Raw genomic sequence first — 18146 nt, 5'->3', positions numbered from 1 at the left:
AATACTGGAATTCTGGAGCCATGAGGTCCCCCATTGGAAATGCATTACCTCCACTCCTCGTGAAAGTAGGCCGCCGCTTTCACCGTCACTTCCTGATACGGCTATCGCCATATTGCAAACGTCTGGAACCCATCTTCAGCGATTGGTCTGAGTCTCTGTGAGTCATAGCTGAGTCATGAATCTACAGGAAGTACTGTCACCAATCTGGAGTGAGTTTATTGTGAATCCCCGCCTCTTTCCACGCTTCGACCACGAGACCGCAGGATGTAAACAGCTTCTACTTTAATAATGGTGGAGAATTGTACAAGTCATTGTTGAAGCCTTTGAGGGAGAACCATTCCAACATTTGATTCTGTCAGCGGTCCTTTGGGATTTACTTACATTTATTCATTTTAGTCGAGATAAAAGGAGCATTGGGGTGACGCCGCTGCAGAGGGGCGCACGGCCCCCCCCTCACGCAGCAGCAGCTTGTTACTTAACATGCGCGGCCACGTTACAGTCTGATCAGATGCACGTGAGAAGCGCGTTCAGCGGTATTTAAAATAAGTAACCATCCTAACAAGTGAACAGCTGGATCTTTTTTCTGTTTGAAAATACGACCAGGTCCTTTCTAGTTTTTCTCGCGCTCCTCAGACGGCTGCGTCTAATTCAGGCTGAAGCTGGAAAAGTGAAGAAGATGAAACTTTGGTTGGTGATTTTATGGAGGAGCTGTACCATTCCGTATGATACACAACTTATAATTTATAAGCTACAATCAAAATAGTGAAATAAAGAAAAACGAACGTTAAACAAACAAAAAGTCCAAAGCACATAACCTCAGAGTGAAATCTATTTCTCCAGAGTAAATCCTCATCTAAAAATGTCGACAGCATGCTCCTCTTGTTGTTTTAAACTGCTGCATCGGTACATTCCATTGAGGAAAACAACAGTAGGACAATGATTGGTACATTGTTGAATTGTAAAGTAGGTGTTAAAAGGTCTTCACGGACCCATTGATGAAGTCTGCTCCCATTGGCTACCCGTCATCTGTCAATCAAACCCCCCAGACGGTCGACGTCAGACCCACAAACGCTTATTGAGCCATCTGATTGGTCAATTTATAACTCTAATAACTTGTGATAATGGAAAGAAAATATATATAAAAAAATTAGGATTAGAAAAAAGAAGTTAATCAGAAAGCAGCAGAGGAAGAATGATTATTCGGAGATATAAAATGACTGAGAAATAACTGTCTGTTTCTCAATGCTCTGTCCAGCTTTTTCGTATACGGTCAATGGTTGTAGCCATAGACTGTATGCTTCACTTTTATTTTGAAAGTACAAATCGGAAACTTGTTTTGTGACGTCATTGAGTTGACTTCGTAAGGACAGCAGGTGAGTTACGTTTGTGTCCCGGTTCTTAAATGTAAGTATTATTTGACTTTATAACTCTAATGACAATATTACAACAAAAACGGAATCTAAAGTATTCATTCGCGCGGAGGCGTTTCCTGCTTCCACGTCACCGCGGTTTCATTTAAGACGCAAACATGTCTTCAGCTTCTGCGTCACTTGGTTTCTGTTACTTCTTTAATTCGCGCCTTTTGCCGTCAGATATTATTTAAATCTTTGGTTTTATTTTATCATCAGAAGGAAATAGAAACTTCTACATTGTTCTTCGTTCGGGTCTTACATGTTTGTTTAAGCTAGCTGGAATCAAAGCATCATAAAATCCTGACAGTTTTCCAGAATTCGTGAATTAGCAGCAAAATTTAGATTTGTTAAATGAATAAAAGGAAATTAAAGTTTTTTTCTGCTTTCAGAACTTTTGTAAACAATGAGATAATTACAACAGAGCTCTTTTTCAGACTTCCTGTTTACAAGCTTAAATAAAACACTCTTATAATCTACAGGGTTTCATAGGATTTATGGTTCAACTATTTTACCAAAATCTCAGTAAAAACTTCTCAACATGTCAGATTGATACCTGAACTTCAGTTGACCTGGACCGTGGTGGCGGCGGCAGGTCTGGTTCAGTTCGGATTCAGGTCTGATTCAGACCTGGTTCACACCTGGTTCAGGTCTGGTTCAGGCCCGGTTCATGCCTGGTTCAGGCCTGGTTCAGGTTTGGTTCAGGTCTGGTTCAGGCCCGGTTCAGGCCCGGTTCAGACCTGCAGCCTGTTATTTCCTCTCCTTGGATTATAACCGTGTTGTGGTGTAAACACCACCTTCCTTACTCTGTTGGCGCTTCGGTCGCTGGAATAATCAGACAAACTTCAGGACTCAGCCTGCATGTTCCGTCATGTCCATCCATGGAGGAGCTCCTTCCTTCAGCTGAACTTCACCCTAACTCTAACCTTCATTTTTAGGTCAGCGATGGCCAACCTTGGCATCAAACCAGGAGACCGAGTGCTGCTGGTGTGGGCGGAGCCATCAGGACCTGCAGCCCTGAAAGCGTACGCAGAGGAAGTGGGGGCTGCTGTGGGTGCAGAGGGAAAAGTGTCGGTGGAAAACATGGAGATGCTGATGATTTGTGAGTTATTCTAGAAACATGGAGAGCAGGAGAATGAATCCAGCATTTCCAGACGTGCTCTGACGTCCGGATGAATTCACATGTTATAGCTGAAACCAGCATGTCTGACCGGGTTCTGTTCCTGGCAGCCTCTCACCCCGTGTCCACCTATGACTGGCTGCTCTCCGGCCTTCTGGCTGACAGCTCTTCCATCCACAGCCCAGAGACTCTCGCAGAGATGATCAGAGTTCTCAAACCCGGAGGGAGGCTGGTCCTGGAAGAACCGGTTACAGGTAAGAGAGACATTTAGGGTCCAGATGGTCGGGTTGAGTTTGGTGTCAGAACTGCTTCATGTTCTCCTCCAGTTTGGTGGTTCTGATCAGATGTTGAAGTCTGCATTCATGCCAGAGGCTGATATCAGTTTAGTTGAACGTTTATAACTTTAAAGACGATATATTATGTTGAAGCTGCACATTTGATTGGAGAGACGCCTAAATTGTTTCATGACACGTTTCGTGTCTCTTGTTAGGTCAGATGTTTCTGCTGTTTCTCTCAGACGAATGAAGATCAGAAAAGTCTTTAAAACTGTCATTGTGTTTGTGCTGCAGCGACAGAAGCACAGAGTGTGAGGACTGCAGAGAAGCTGATGTCGGCGCTGAAACTGTCTGGTTTCATGTCAGTGACTGAGGTGAAGACCGTCATGTTTCAGACTCACAAACGCTCGTCTGCAAGTGTCGGACGTCAAGCTTCAGTTGGTTTATTGTAACTCAGTTAAACATGTTTTCTATTGAAAATTCTTTGTAATGTTTTCAAACAGTTTTAAGCTGAAAGTGGTTTGATCAGAATATCACAGTTATTATATTCTCTATTAAGAGAAGAGCATGTTCTTCATCATAATCATGAAGCTTTTCTGAAAATATTTGATGTTTTAAAAACTGAAGAAGATCCATAAAGAACATGAAGTAATTCACGGTCAATAAGTTGCGTAAATAAAAATCTTCTGAAACATTCAAATAAACCTAAAGTTTGGTTAGTTTAAATCTCAGTCTTCTTTGTTTGGTTTTAAAGTTTAAAGTCTCAAACCAGAGATTTTCATCTTCCTCGTCGTTCTTGCCTTCAGGTCAGTCGATCTGAGCTCTCTGCTGCCGCGCTGAGCTCTCTCAGGGAGACCTCTGGTTACCATGGAGACGGCGTGTCCCGAGTCCGGATGAACGCCTGCAAACCCGACTACGAGGTGGGAGCGTCCAGCCAGATCAAGCTGTCCTTCGGGAAGAAGAGCTCAAACGCAGGTCTGTCTGTGAGACGTTGGTTCTCCGTTCTGTTGGTCTGAGCTGCTGCAGAATAAAGTTTAGATAAAATCCCATCAAGAAGTCAAATTCTATTCATTATTTGCAGTTTATGACTTTGATTTATGTCCAGAAAAATGTAGATAAAAACAAAATGAATTTTCCTCTAAATTCAGCGATGAGAGGATTTTCCTTCTTACTTTTCATTTAGAACGAGGAAACGTGTTAAAGCTTAGAGTTACAGACGTTAACGTGTGATAAACTCTCATCTTCTCCTGCTGTAGAATTATTCCTGTAATAAATCCTTATTGTTATATTTTAAATTACAATTCTTGAATAACTTCTAGTGATTCTATAATGGCGACTCGATGTTTATTGACCTGTTGAAGCTGAATTTGTTCAGTTCCTGCTGTGTGGAGCAGACACAGATGTGTTTTTGTCTTCAGAGAAACCTGCGCTGGACCCAAACACGGTGAAGATGTGGACGCTGTCGGCCAGCGACATGAACGACGACGACGTGGTGAGTTCCAGCATCAGGACGGAGGTTTGCTGCCGTCAGACGTCCAGAGAAATCCTCACATCCCGACCAGAACCGTTTGTACTGAAATGATGCTGAGAAATGTTAGGACTCTGCTAAACTCAGGTTTCAGTTTCAATTTGCAAAGACTTTAAACACTTCAAACTGGTTTCAGTCCAGTTTAAACGTTCTTTCCCTGGAGCTTTATGCAGTTTTATCTGATCCTGATCTCCAGGATCTGTTGGACTCTGATGCTCTGCTGGACGACGATGACCTGAAGAAACCTGATCCGGCGTCTTTAAAAGCTGCAGGCTGCGGGGAAGGAGGAGCCAAGAAAAAGAAAGCCTGCAAGAACTGGTGCTGCATCTTCATCCACGCTGTCTGCTGCCTTCAGATGTGCAGCACTTACTGAAATACGTTCTCTCCTTTAGAACAAAAACGTTCTCTCTTTTAAAGATCAAAAACGTTCTCTCCTTTAGAACAAAAACGTTCTCTCCTTTAAAACACACAAACGTTCTCTCTTTTAAAGAACAAAAACGTTCTCTCCTTCAAAGATCAAAAACGTTTTCTCTTTTAAAGAACAAAAACGTTCTCTCCTTTAGAACACAAACGTTCTCTCCTTTAAAGAACAAAAACGTTCTCTCTTTAAAACAAAAACGTTCTCTCTTTTAAAGATCAAAAACGTTCTCTCCTTTAGAACAAAAACGTTCTCTCCTTTAAAACACACAAACGTTCTCTCTTTTAAAAAACAAAAACGTTCTCTCCTTTAGAATAAAAACGTTCCCTCCTTTAAAACACAAAAACGTTCTCTCCTTTAGAACAAAAACGTTCTCTCTTTTAAAGATCAAAAACGTTCTCTCCTTTAAAGAACAAAAACGTTCTCTCTTTTAAAACAAAAACGTTCTCTCTTTAAAACAAAAACGTTCTCTCCTTTAGAACAAAAACGTTCTCTCTTTTAAAGAAAACGTTCTCTCCTTTAGAACAAAAACGTTCTCTCCTTTAAAACACACAAACGTTCTCTCTTTTAAAGAACAAAAACGTTCTCTCCTTTAAAGATCAAAAACGTTCTCTCCTTTAAAACAAAAACGTTCTCTCTTTTAAAGATCAAAAACGTTCTCTCCTTTAAAACAAAAACGTTCTCTCTTTTAAAGATCAAAAACGTTCTCTCCTTTAGAACAAAAACGTTCTCTCTTTTAAAGAACAAAAACGTTCTCTCCTTTAAAACAAAAACGTTCTCTCCTTTAAAACACACAAACGTTCTCTCTTTTAAAGAACAAAAACGTTCTCTCCTTTAGAACAAAAACGTTCTCTCCTTTAAAACACACAAACGTTCTCTCTTTTAAAGAACAAAAACGTTCTCTCCTTTAAAGATCAAAAACGTTCTCTCTTTTAAAGAACAAAAACGTTCTCTCCTTTAAAAAACAAAAACGTTCTCTCCTTTAAAACAAAAACGTTCTCTCCTTTAAAACAAAAACGTTCTCTAATTTAGAACAAAAACGTTCTCTCCTTTGAAGAACAAAAACATTCTCTCTTTTAAAGAACAAAAACGTTCTCTCTTTTAAAGATCAAAAACGTTCTCTCCTTTAGAACAAAAACGTTCTCTCTTTTAAAGAACAAAAACGTTCTCTCCTTTAAAACAAAAACGTTCTCTCCTTTAAAACACACAAACGTTCTCTCTTTTAAAGAACAAAAACGTTCTCTCCTTTAAAGATCAAAAACGTTCTCTCCTTTAAAACAAAAACGTTCTCTCCTTTAGAACAAAAACGTTCTCTAATTTAGAACAAAAACGTTCTCTCCTTTGAAGAACAAAAACATTCTCTCTTTTAAAGAACAAAAACGTTCTCTCTTTTAAAGATCAAAAACGTTCTCTCCTTTAGAACAAAAACGTTCTCTCATTTAGAACAAAAACGTTCTCTCCTTTGAAGAACAAAAACATTCTCTCCTTTAGAACAAAAACGTTCTCTCCTTCAAAGATCAAAAACGTTCTCTCTTTTAAAGAACAAAAACGTTCTCTCTTTTAAAGAACAAAAACGTTCTCTCCTTTAGAACAAAAACGTTCTCTCCTTTTAAAAACACAAAAACGTTCTCTCCTTTAGAACACAAAAACGTTCTCTCCTTTAGAACACAAACGTTCTCTCCTTTAAAGATCAAAAACGTTCTCTCCTTTAGAACAAAAACGTTCTCTCTTTTAAAGAACAAAAACGTTCTCTCCTTTTAAAGAGCAAAAACGTTCTGTCATTTAAAAAACAAAAACGTTCTCTCCTTTAAAGAACAAAAACGTTCTCTCCTTTAAAGAACAAAAACGTTCTCTCCTTTAGAACAAAAACGTTCTCTCATTTAGAACAAAAACGTTCTCTCCTTTAGAACAAAAACGTTCTCTCCTTTAAAACACAAAAACGTTCTCTCCTTTAGAACAAAAACCTTCTCTCCTTTAGAACAAAAACCTTCTCTCCTTTAGAACACACAAACGTTCTCTCCTTTAAAAAAAGAAAAGTTCTCTCCTTTAGAACAAAAACGTTCTCACCTTTAAAAAAAACAAAAACGTTCTCTCCTTTTGAATAAAAACGTTCTCTCCTTTAAAACACAAAAACGTTCTCTCCTTTAAAACAAAAACGTTCTCTCCTTTAAAAAACAAAAACGTTCTCTCCTTTAAAACACAAAAACGTTCTCTCCTTTAAAAAACAAAAACGTTCTCTCCTTTAAAGAACACAAACGTTCTCTCATTTAAAGAACACAAACGTTCCCTCATTTAAAACACAAAAACGTTCTCTCCTTTAAAACAAAAACGTTCTCTCCTTTAAAAAACAAAAACGTTCTCTCCTTTAAAGAACACAAACGTTCTCTCATTAAAGAACAAAAACGTTCTCTCCTTTAAAACACACAAACGTTCTCTCCTTTAAAGAACACAAACGTTCCCTCATTTAGTCCAGGAGTTCTGTTCTAAAAATGAACTCTGCCGAGCCCGGGAGAGTCTTCTACACACTAGACACACTTTTGTCTCTAAACTTTAAATTCTAAACTTTCTTAAAGAATAAGTCCAGGATCAAAGCAAAGATCTGATCGCGATCAAAGATTTCTGTAGATTTGAAAAGCTGAATTTATTCCATACTTGAGATTGATTGACAAGATTAACAGCCAATCAGGATGCTGAACACAATGTGCTGTAAAATCAAAAACAAATGTGCAAAACTGCACCAAAAATCTGCTAAACACTTCTAAACATTTCTGCTTTCTTTACAAACTACTTTGTACTTTTAGCTCTTATTACCGTTAATTACTAATGAATGAATTATTACCAAGAGGAGAAAGGATCCAAAGTTACGGTCAGTCACAGAGACCAGACTGTAGAGAACATGACCTCCAGATTCCAGCTGCTGCTCATCAGAACATTCAGAGTAAAATGTCAGAAATGGATCCAAATCAAACCAGATCAGATGTAGCTGAGGAGACAGAAGATCATTCATGACCGTTTGGAGTCTGTTCAGGATGATCAGCAGAGATTTGAGGAGTTGATCTTCAGAAAAGGGATTTGAAGATTAACCTGGAAAAGTGGTGGGAGGGTAATGATATGGGATTATTTTGAGAGCTGAAATCTGGATGTTTTCCACAGATGTGAAGTTCTCTTCTGCTTCATCACGTTGTGTTTCTGGGTTAACTCTGTGCAGCACATGCGGCCTGGCAGAGGAGCTGGAGAGTAACGCCAAGCAGAAAGCCGAGCTGCCAAAGTCTGCCTGTGGAAGTGTGAGTGTCTGTCTCTTCCTGTCTGTCTCTTCCTGTCCGTCTCTTCCTGTCTGCCTATTCCTGTCCGTCTCTTCCTGTCTGCCTCTTCCTGTCTGTCTCTTCCTGTCCGTCTCTTCCTGTCCGTCTCTTCCTGTCTGCCTCTTCCTGTCCGTCTCTTCCTGTCTGTCTCTTCCTGTCTGCCTATTCCTGTCCGTCTCTTCCTGTCTGCCTCTTCCTGTCCGTCTCTTCCTGTCCGTCTCTTCCTGTCTGCCTCTTCCTGTCTGCCTCTAAACTAACCTGCTGTTTCCGTTCTCAGTGTTACCTGGGCGACGCCTTCAGGTGCGCCAGCTGCCCGTACCTGGGGATGCCAGCATTCAAACCCGGAGAGAAGATCGTCCTTGATGACAACTCGCTGACGGACGCTTGAGTCTGTGGAGGCGCCGCTTCTCCTCCACACATTCCCGTTTCTATGGAAACCAGTCCACACTCAGAGACGACAGCAAGATCTTCATCTTCATCCCTGTGAGGCGGATCTGATCTTACGGATCACATGATCCACGGAGGATAAATTGGCTGATGAGAGAGAGTGTCACTCAGACCAAAGCTCAGCGTTCCAGAAAGTTTCTTCCCGTTTACGTTTGTGTCTTCATGAAACATCACAGCATCTGCATTTCATCTGGATGATGATCCATGTTTTACAATAAACCAGAGAGGCTCAGTTTGAAGGCATTCATGTGTTTGATGTTCAGAGCTCATAGCTGTTCTCCACAAGTCCAAGTTAAATAAAGTAAATAAAGCAAAAGTGGTTTTAGATTCTCTGCAGTTATAGGAATGTCTGAGTCCATTTACAGATAAAAATGTAGATTTACTCTTAAAGTCCCCCTGTGAAAATATTCTTGTTTACAAAAACATTCCCAGTAGTGTTTTAATGACATTTTTAACCAAAATCCCACAACTTAAATGTCTTTAAAAGCCATTTTTCATGTTGATCTGAAGCCTCTGATTCCAAGATCTCCTCTGAGGGGACGTGACTGTTGGAGCTCCGCCCCTGATATGATAGCTCTGTGTCTCGCTAACGTAAATCTTCACCGTTATTACATAAAAACATCCATCAATCTGGGTGATGTCCAGCCGTATGGTTCTGATCCGAGGAAGTGAAGATCTTCATGGACAGAACTTCCTCCAAAATCCTGATTCTTTCTCCTTCCAGTTCACCAAAGACTCTTTTAGCTAATTCTCCAATGTTTATTGACTGTGATCAATACATTCAATCATTGGTTTCTCAGAGTTCTTGATAAAATAATCAAAGCTAACATCAAAATGCTCTTTCATTGATTTACAATCCTTTCCAACTGCGGTCAAATGAGCCGCCGTTCACATTTCCGTGGTCACATCAAGAAGCTCCGTGGAGTCTGGTGGAGATTTTCCAGCGTTCTCAGTCCTGCTACCGTAAGTATTGGATGAAACTCACACCAAAAATCCAGTGATGCTGATTTGACCACAGAAATGTGAACGGCGGCTCATTTGACTGCAGTCAATGTGAAGATACCATCTTCTCTTCTCCAGAACCTGAACTAGACACTAGGAACAGATGAGGGTTTAGTGCATGTGCAGCAGAGCTGTTGATGGAAAGAAGATCATTCATTCAAACAGAGTCTGTCCAAGACAGTTTGACTGATTTAAAAGGAGAAATACTCGGAAATGCAGAAATTAAATGATTTATGATTATATTTGTCTGTCATTTTTCTTCTGAAAGAGAACAGACATGATAACTCAAAAAACTGGATTTTCATTGGAAGGAGACTAATACTTTCATCTGAGTGTTAACACTGTTTTTACATGTGTGCTGCTGCTGAGACCACAAACAGATCTACTATTTAAACGTAGAATAATGTGAAATTCTCATTTTGAAGTGTTGAAATATTCAGATGAAAAGCAGGTTTTGAAGTGACTCGATTACTTTAAAATGGATAAATTCAGATGAATATGTGAGATGACATGATGTTCTCTGTCAGCTCCTAGAATCAGATCCATGCTGCTGCTGTCATGACGACCAGAACCGCTCGGTTCCAGGTTCTGTTTGAGCGACTCTGATGAGGCGCATTAGCAGGTAATCTAAGGTGAGGAGTCTGATGCTGAACGCTCACAACTTCCTGAAGACGAGGAGACAGAACAACAAACATCCAGAACTCTTTTTTTCTCTGTAATCCCTGAAACCTGGATCTGCTGTCGGCAGGATCAGCAGGTTTCTCCAGGAGTGCCGGAGTCATCCGTCTGATCCTGAGTCCTGATCTGAAGAGACTACAACTCTAGATCAGATTATATTCATCGACGGCCGAGCGCCAACATGAACATTCAGATTTAATGAAAGGAAAACTTTTATTTTGAAAAAGCGGTTCAGTATTTTCAGTGTGGTGAGAAAGACTGCAAACAATCCAGTTTGTTTCTTCCTTCAATAGTTTTATTTTAGGACAAAAGCACCACAACTGAGACTAAACCTAATCAATTATTTGGTTTTATTGAATATTTGAGGAAAAAGATTCAGTAAGATTCTGTTTTCAGAGCTGAATAAAACCTGTTATACTTTAACATGACGGACTCCATCTTTTTGTAAAGGAATCATTTATGTTTGAGTTTCAGAATGAAATCCAAATAAATCATAGAAAACATTTCCAGAGTGAATCTCCAGACTGTCTGTCGTCACAGAGCGCCGACGCTGAAGTCCATCCTAACATCACCTGAGCCGGGTTCAAAGGTGAAGCTGTAAGACAGCGCGGCGCCGCCGTCACCTGAACTCTGCCACGGCGACCGCAGGAAGTACACCGCCTGCTTCCTGTGCCGACTCCATTCACAGCCGCCCTGCAGAGACGGAGCAGATGAAGCTGAGTCGGTTCCAGCAGACCCGATCGTCTGGATACGAGAGGTGGAGCTTTGATCCGACTCATTCAGAACACAGCAGAACATTTTAGGAATCGTTCATGAAAACTGCTGCAGAGGAAATCTAAAAATAAATGTTTACAGATTCTTCTAGAACTGTCCGGTTCCTCATCGTCAGACCATCAGGTGAGAGGTACCTGTTCACTGATTGGTGCAGTCAGACCTGTGCTGACGCTTATGTCATCAGTCAGCTGATACTCCATCCACAGCACGACTCCATGGCAGCGACCGCTCCTGAAACAGAGGTGGAAAAGACGCCTGAAGCCACGCCTCCAAGAGGTCGAGCACGCCAACGGAAGACGCCGTACCTGACCAGAGGCAGGGAGCCCTGGCTGCTGATTGGCTGGGTGGGGACACACTGGGTGAAGTCGAACGTCATGACAGCGGCGGACGGGGTCAGAGCTCGGCACGGATACTCCCACAGGGGGTGGGGCTCCGCCTCCCGCGACTCCCGGAAGTCCAGAGAGCGCTGCGAGGACAGGAGAGTCCAGGTGAGTCCACAGGTGAGACTTTCATTTCTTAGCAGAGAGTCAGTGAAAGTCTTCTCATCCTTGGAGTGATTTAGTGGTTTTACCTGAACCATCTCATCCATGGGAGAGACATCGAAGCCTTCACATCGACCACACGGGGCTCGAATCCTCCACAAGTCCTGAAGTGAAACAAGAACGGGAACCAAATCTGAGAGCCTGGAGTACAGCGAGGCAGCTGCAGAGAGTCTACACAGAACAGAGGATTCATGAAGCTTCATGAAGCCTTGTGAATCTTCGTGAATCTTCATGAATCTTCATGAATCTTCGTGAAGCTTCATGAAGCCTCGTGAGTGGTCCGGACCAGACTGGACCGGTATGGTATTTTACGCGTTTCCATTATAGAACGGACCCATTAGGCCGGACCGCTTCGTACCATCCCCCGTTGGCCGTAGGTCAACGGGGGATGTTTTAAAAGATCTCATTCAGAGCTAAAGAAACTTTTCCAGAGTTTGCAGAGTCGTGATGAGTTGAAGCGTCTTTCCTGTCAGCCGTGACAGTTTCACAACATTCGTCTTTATTAAAGAAGAGACTAGGAGCATTAAAATGTCTTAGGAACTAACAAAACTAACAATAAAATCATTAAAAACATAAAAATGCAAAACAATACATTATTAAAACTGACAGTAATTTTAACACAACTGTAGATCCAAACTATAACAATTTAAAAATGTGGTCAAATATATAAAAATAAAAAGTAAAATATTACTAAATACCGATAGTATTTTCTGATTCAGAACAAACACTGAAGAGGAGTTTTGTGGACAGCTCCTAAACTAAAACGGTTTTTCTCTGTTCTGATCTTCAGGACAAACAGACCTCAAAGACTGATCCCTAAGATCAGCTGATCCCTGAGATTAGCTGATCCAAAAGATGTTCAGCTGCTCATCTAAGTGGCTTCTCTGTTTCTGATGGAGATCCAGAGTTTTTATGTCCTGACTAACCTGGCAGAACCACCAGCCAAAGGTCTGTAGATCAGCGGTTCAGGTCCAGCAGAATCCTGAGAACGTCAGAATCTTCACTAACTCCTCATGAGAGGAATCGGACCACTAAAGTCTTCAAGCAAAAGAGGAGAAGACCTCAAATATATCCAGTGCTATTGAAACGCTTCTCTAACCTGGAACTCCACAGCTGCCACATGCAGGGAGGCGGAGCATGGCAGGATGGTGGCGTCGGGTCGCAGGAGGCCCGACAGGGCGGAGCGACAGTACCAGAAGAACAGGGAGTGCCACGGTAAGAGGCTGGTGCTGAAGAACGGCTCCCCCATCAATAGTGAGACCTGTGAGAGACGGGACACACCTGTCAGGTGTCTGCTGTCAGTCATGAGTCAAAGACCAACTTTTACATTCGTTTCGATGTAATTTAAAGAATAAGAGCGGCGCATTAACCCTCAACTGTCTGATATGTCAAACATCCATCGTTACCTGGAGCAGCCTCTACAGCTTCAATGGACTCACCTGTTGGTCTCCGAGGTCGTTCCTGCTCAGGTGATCTGCTCTGATCTCCAGCAGCTCCACACCTGCCGTTACGCCGTTCGCCTCCATGACCTGCAGCGGGACGGTTTACCGGTTATTCCTGTTTCTGTTATTCTAAGACGTCGGCAGAGACGGACTCTGGACTGAAAGGAAAAGGTTTTGGTGGATCTCAGCGTTTTCAGGACCTACCCCACAGAAAATGGAGTTTTTAGTTTTTTTATCTCACATTTATAAAGAAATTAAACTCAAAATTGCATTTCTGAGTATTTCTGTATTCAAACTGAGAATCTGGAGGAAACGAAAAAAGCTGTTTGAAAATATGAAAACACAGCTCTCTGTTCTGATCCATCAGTAAAAGGCAAAGGGAAGTGGAGGCGGAGCTGCTCCACACCAATGGCCCCGCCCACAAATCAGAAGTGAATTTCTAAAGCTGCATTCATCTTCAGATTTGTTCTGGCCGTCCCTCTTTCGCCGTTTGTCAAATTTGCCGCTCAACGCCTGCACGAATATGTCGTCAACGCCCCGGCCGTGTGTGGGAGGAGCAACCGCGTTGACCTGGCCGTGTGTGGGAGGAGCAACCGCGTCATAGAAAACATGGCAGATGTTGAGCGAGTAGCGTGGCTTTCTATGTTTTGGAGAGTTCTACAGAGGCGTCGGCAAGTTGCGTCTGAGTTCACCAGATCATTCAAGAGCGTTTCCACTCTGCCGTCCGGTCCAGTAAATTCTGACAAACATTTCCTCAGAGTTCAGCCTCGCTTCCACAGAGCGGTTTGTTTTTCAAGCGTGCTGCAGACGCTAGCGTGTCGTTGTAGCATGACGACTAGCAAAGCAACAACAATGGAGGTCATCCAGCAGCTCGTCTTTTCTGTTAGTTCATCGTGGAGAACAGGAAGTTAATGTTGTTTAAAGAAGATTGTGGGCGACTGAGAAAAAAACGCTGTAAAGACAGAAATGGAATTGCTAGCTAAGCTAGCTCAGCGCTATACTGGTATTTTCATTTGTCTTCCTCACTTTCTGACAATCAGTGGGTGGAAACAGAGACTCCGCCCCGACCGTCCTGTTTTTCTATGGACCTACAACACATGGGGGCCCCCTACAGGTACGGGTCGGAACTGTTTAATGGATCCGTTTTACAACGAAAATGCTCAAAATAGCGGACTGGACCAGACCGCTCAGTGAAGCGAGGCTTCAGTCTCTCCCGGCGAGGTGTACCTCCCTCCTGCAGCAGAGCTGTGGATGACCGTCGTTTCGTTTTAAACGTCACTCCCGTCTGTTGCCCCGTTTGAGGAACTTCTGTCCCCATTAACCCGAGACAGGAAACCCCCCCTTCACCGGGACAGGCTCCAGCAACCTCGCGGGTTAAGAAAATAGATGGAAGTTCAGGATGAAAATCCTGACATTGAGCGGCCATATTGGATTTACTTTCTACTCGTTGATCGAGTCCCTGAAAACGTCACGTGTCCAAAGCGTGTGCCGTGTCTGACCCCCGCATCGCACCGCAGGAGCTCAGCTGACGTCTGTACATCGACCTCACAATGAAACTCGGCGTTCCTGCTGTGTGAATCTGGTGTGAATGCAGCTGGATGAGCTGCCGCTCTGCAGAAACTATGTCCTAGAAAACCACAAGTTTTTGTGTTTTGACTAAAAACAGCAGAATCCTCATGAAAAGACGACTTTACACCAGGATCAGAGAGAGACTCACCTGCTCAATCACCTGTTTGGACATTCTGGAGTTCTCCAAGCTGTAGACCTGAGAGACGAAAGCAGATCAGAAACCGACCGACAGATGAAGGACAACGGGGGTGGGGGGTGGGGGGGGGTAGAGCTTCATAATGAAGGTTTTTAGTCAACACACATTTACAAATAGAGTTCAGAGTCTCTGTCCTCCATCGTCAGAGAACCAGAACTGGTTAGAACAGAAACATCTCCATCAGCAAACTCTACAGCAGCGATACCTTCTTAGCTCCCAGCAGGTGAGCCAACACAGGAAGCAGACTTCCATCGCTGACGCTCAGACAGACGCCGTCTTCCTTCAGAACCTGGAGTCAACGCCACAGATCAACTCACCAGAACCGACCCGAGACACGGTTCTGGTGCTGATCCTCACTCACGCTGCGCAGAGCCTGAACATAACGCTCCGTACGCCGTCTGTCATTGAGCTCCCCGAACCGCGGCCGAGTCCAGACCAGGTGAGCCTGGCAGGTGCAGTTGGGTCGAGGGGGAGGAGCTTCAGTCTGCTGGTCCTTCTGGCTGAAACGTCAAGGAAACATCAGAGGAAAGAAGACGCTGCCGCTTCAGCCTGAAACTGAGAGTACCTGTGCGGCTGCACGCTGAACCACAGACTGTAGGCGTCATGGCAGACCGTCAGACAGAGCTCGGCGCCCTCCGTCACCGGACTCTCCTCAGGCAGGAAGTAGACGCTCTGCATCCAGTGATCCCGCCACTGAAACACACCTTCATGTCTGAGGCTGACGCAGAACCTTAAGGTCGAAGTGGGACGCCGCTGCGGAAAACGCCACTCACCGGCGCCCCCTTTGGGTCAGCATACATCCAGCTGGGCGCCATGGAGCACACGACGTCTCCGGCGGGATCCATGTGGAGGTCCCACCAGGACAGGACGACCTGACCTCTGCCGCTGCCCCGAGCCACAAACTGGGAGGAGTGGGTCTGGAAGGCGCTGCTTACTGGTTTGCTGAAGTCCACGCTGGAGGCGGGGCAGGGAGGAGGGGTTAGCGGCGGCGGGCGTCGAGCGTCCCAGCAGAACCGGACCTTCTGCTCACCTGAACATGCTGCAGACTGGACTGAGCGGCGTGAAGCTGGCCGGGGACACCTGGCTCAGCTGCACGTCGCACACCGAGTGGGCGCCTGCGCAGCGGCTCACGGCGGGGGGGGGGAGCAGACGCAGTCCTCCCACCTCTGTCGGCTGCAGCTGCGTCCAGCCCCACAGCAGCTCCGACTCCACCAGCTGGGCGTAGACGGTGGCTCTGTGGGGGACGGCCTCGCAGCGCTCCTGAAGGACAGACCGCCGCATTTCAGAGGCTCCTCCTCCTTCGGTGAGGAAGCGACGACTCTGAGGAGCTCACCTGGACCAGGTGTCGGTGGGCGTGCTCGTAACTGGGCAGAGCTCCTTCCCCGATCAGCTCAGTATCGAACAGCTCTGTGATCAGGAGGTTGGCCCTCGTCTGCATGTCTGCATCTGATTGGACGACAGTGACGAGAACGTCGTCCAGGAGCGTCGACTTCAAAGACATTTTAAGGAGAGACATCTGCTGCAGAGTTCTGAGCCAGGCGGGTTTTACGAACGGAACCACAGATCTAAAAGCAGCAGGTGTCGGCGCCGTCTCACCTGGTCCCACGGAGACGTCAGAGGAATGTTTGTTGATGATCTTGATCTGGTCAGAAAAACCGTTTCTCTGCACGATGTTCTGAGCCGCTTCTGCCATGGGCTTAAAAACCTGCAGCACGACACCTTCACTTCACCTTTGTGTGCACAACAACACAAAACATGCTGAGCAATGCTAACAAACACACGACGACTTTAACAAACATTAACACATCAATAAAAACTGATCGTCACTGAAACCAACAAAAACTAAAAACAAATCATGTTTTTTTGTTATTTAAACATTTCCTGCTACGTTCACATTAACGTGTCGACTCTGAACGTGTTTCATTTCCATGGTTACGCTTCATTGAACTCTGGTGTGAACGCCGTAACAGTTATCCTGAAGTGTCTCCACAGAGATGGATTCTGGGCTCCGTACCTCCACAGCGTAGCAGAGATCCGCTCCGGCCGTGACGGCCATCATGGACAGCAGGCCGGTTCCCGTCCCGATGTCCAGAACGATGACCGTCTCGCCACGAGCCTTCAGTCTCGCCACAGCGCCACGGATTCCCTCATAATATTTCTCATTCTAAAAGAAATCAAACTTTGTTTAAACTTTAAACCTGAAGAATCCAAGAGCAACTTTCATCAAAGTTAATTTGACTTTTTTGTTGTTAAATTCATGCTTGGTAACAGCTGCCAGAAAAATAAAAAAAATAGAAAAAGAAGTAAAACTAAAAGTAAAAAAAAAATCTAATTTTGATCCTGAAGGTATTCAGGGTTAAAGAACACAAATGAATGTTATATTTGTCCAATAATAATAACTTCTAAAAAAATGTATATCGACCCTCTTAGACCAACATTAAAATATACTAATATTATTTGAGTTAAGTTAAAATAAATAATGTTAAAATAAATGAAGATTCCATGACAGAAACAGAAGATTTTGTTTATCAATAAGTTAAATATGATTGTATATCAGTGATCAATACCACTGATGCTTAAATATTAATAAAGGTTAAGCACAGAAATGTGTTCTCACCCTGTCATGATCGTGCAGCATATCAGCATAACAGGACCTGAAAATAATCATCAGATTAACAACATTTCATGACTGATTCCTCAATTATTGAGTTCTGGTTTCAGATAACAATCTTATTTGAAAGTTTCCTCTGGTGGAAGGTCGGCACCAGTGGTGGGCAGCGGCGCCACCATCAGTGTGTGAATGTGTGTGAATGTGTGTGAGTGTGTGTGAATGTGTGTGAATGTGTGTGAATGTGTGTGAATGTGTGTGAGTGTGTGTGAATGTGTGTGAGTGTGTGAATGTGTGTGAGTGTGTGTGAATGTGTGTGAGTGGGTGTGTGTGTGAATGTGTGAATGTGTGTGACTGTGTGAATGTGTGTGACTGTGTGAATGTGTGTGACTGTGTGACTGAGTGACTGAGTGACTGAGTGTGTGTGAATGTGTGAATGTGTGTGAATGTGTGTGAATGTGTGTGAATGTGTGTGACTGTGTGAATGTGTGTGAATGTGTGTGACTGTGTGAATGTGTGTGAATGTGTGTGACTGTGTGAATGTGTGACTGAGTGTGTGTGAATGTGTGAATGTGTGTGAATGTGTGTGACTGTGTGAATGTGTGTGACTGTGTGAATGTGTGACTGAGTGACTGTGTGTGTGTGAATGTGTGAATGTGTGTGAATGTGTGTGAATGTGTGTGACTGTGTGACTGAATGTGTGAGAGTGTGTGAATGTGTGTGACTGTAAAGCACTTTGGGCCTTTGGAGGACGGTTGACAGGAAGTACAAGTACACCCCATTTACTATTTCATTCCACGTGGATTATGGGGGGTTGCCCCCCCCCCCCCCCCCCC

The 18146-nt window shown here is 43.8% G+C and overlaps 2 protein-coding genes across 5 annotated transcripts in view; one reads left to right on the top strand and one right to left on the bottom strand.

Moving 5' to 3' along the window:
* The first annotated feature begins 1252 nt into the window (after positions 1–1252).
* On the top strand, positions 1253–8738 carry ciapin1 (cytokine induced apoptosis inhibitor 1). Of its 3 annotated transcripts, none has more exons than XM_036212526.1 (9): positions 1253–1373; positions 2348–2511; positions 2601–2783; positions 3099–3178; positions 3611–3779; positions 4223–4296; positions 4529–4650; positions 7959–8034; positions 8330–8738. In XM_036212526.1, exons 2-9 carry the CDS (start codon positions 2355–2357, stop codon positions 8438–8440), a joined length of 972 nt encoding a protein of 323 aa, XP_036068419.1. In that variant the 5' UTR covers positions 1253–1373; positions 2348–2354; the 3' UTR covers positions 8441–8738. The 3 variants fall into 3 exon arrangements, with proteins under 3 accessions (XP_036068419.1, XP_036068418.1, XP_024138383.1); XM_036212525.1 differs by having other exon boundaries at positions 1334–1404; XM_024282615.2 differs by having other exon boundaries at positions 1338–1404; positions 2640–2783.
* A 1774-nt stretch (positions 8739–10512) lies between these two features.
* The window catches only part of prmt7 (protein arginine methyltransferase 7), an 8037-nt gene continuing 403 nt past the window's right edge, over positions 10513–18146 (bottom strand). Inside the window, exons 2-17 of one of the 2 annotated variants that reach the window (XM_024282534.2) lie at positions 17320–17356; positions 16717–16866; positions 16299–16407; positions 16036–16148; positions 15733–15962; positions 15476–15656; positions 15268–15395; positions 15064–15202; positions 14908–14991; positions 14655–14702; positions 12935–13024; positions 12595–12756; positions 11525–11599; positions 11259–11419; positions 11088–11184; positions 10513–10872 (exon numbers count right to left, since the gene is read on the bottom strand). In XM_024282534.2, the coding sequence (XP_024138302.1) occupies positions 10714–10872; positions 11088–11184; positions 11259–11419; positions 11525–11599; positions 12595–12756; positions 12935–13024; positions 14655–14702; positions 14908–14991; positions 15064–15202; positions 15268–15395; positions 15476–15656; positions 15733–15962; positions 16036–16148; positions 16299–16407; positions 16717–16866; positions 17320–17356 (1963 nt within the window). In that variant the 3' untranslated portion in view covers positions 10513–10713. Of the gene's footprint in view, positions 10873–11087; positions 11185–11258; positions 11420–11524; positions 11600–12594; positions 12757–12934; positions 13025–14654; positions 14703–14907; positions 14992–15063; positions 15203–15267; positions 15396–15475; positions 15657–15732; positions 15963–16035; positions 16149–16298; positions 16433–16716; positions 16867–17319; positions 17357–18146 lie in introns of those variants that run through there. The other variant, XM_024282536.1, reaches the window with a different exon arrangement.

The sequence above is a fragment of the Oryzias melastigma genome, linkage group LG6 (assembly GCF_002922805.2).
Source record: "Oryzias melastigma strain HK-1 linkage group LG6, ASM292280v2, whole genome shotgun sequence".
In the NCBI taxonomy this organism is placed as follows: domain Eukaryota; kingdom Metazoa; phylum Chordata; class Actinopteri; order Beloniformes; family Adrianichthyidae; genus Oryzias; species Oryzias melastigma.
This window is presented reverse-complemented; position numbering and strand designations above follow the sequence as displayed.

What these genes read in the sequence shown, in the direction of transcription:
- ciapin1 (XM_036212525.1), top strand. An exon ending in CATGGAGATGCTGATGATTT is followed by an intron (nt 2,512 to 2,600) that starts GTGAGTTATTCT and finishes CACATGTTATAG; the next exon opens with CTGAAACCAGCATGTCTGAC. An exon ending in AAGAAAGCCTGCAAGAACTG is followed by an intron (nt 4,651 to 7,958) that starts GTGCTGCATCTT and finishes AACTCTGTGCAG; the next exon opens with CACATGCGGCCTGGCAGAGG.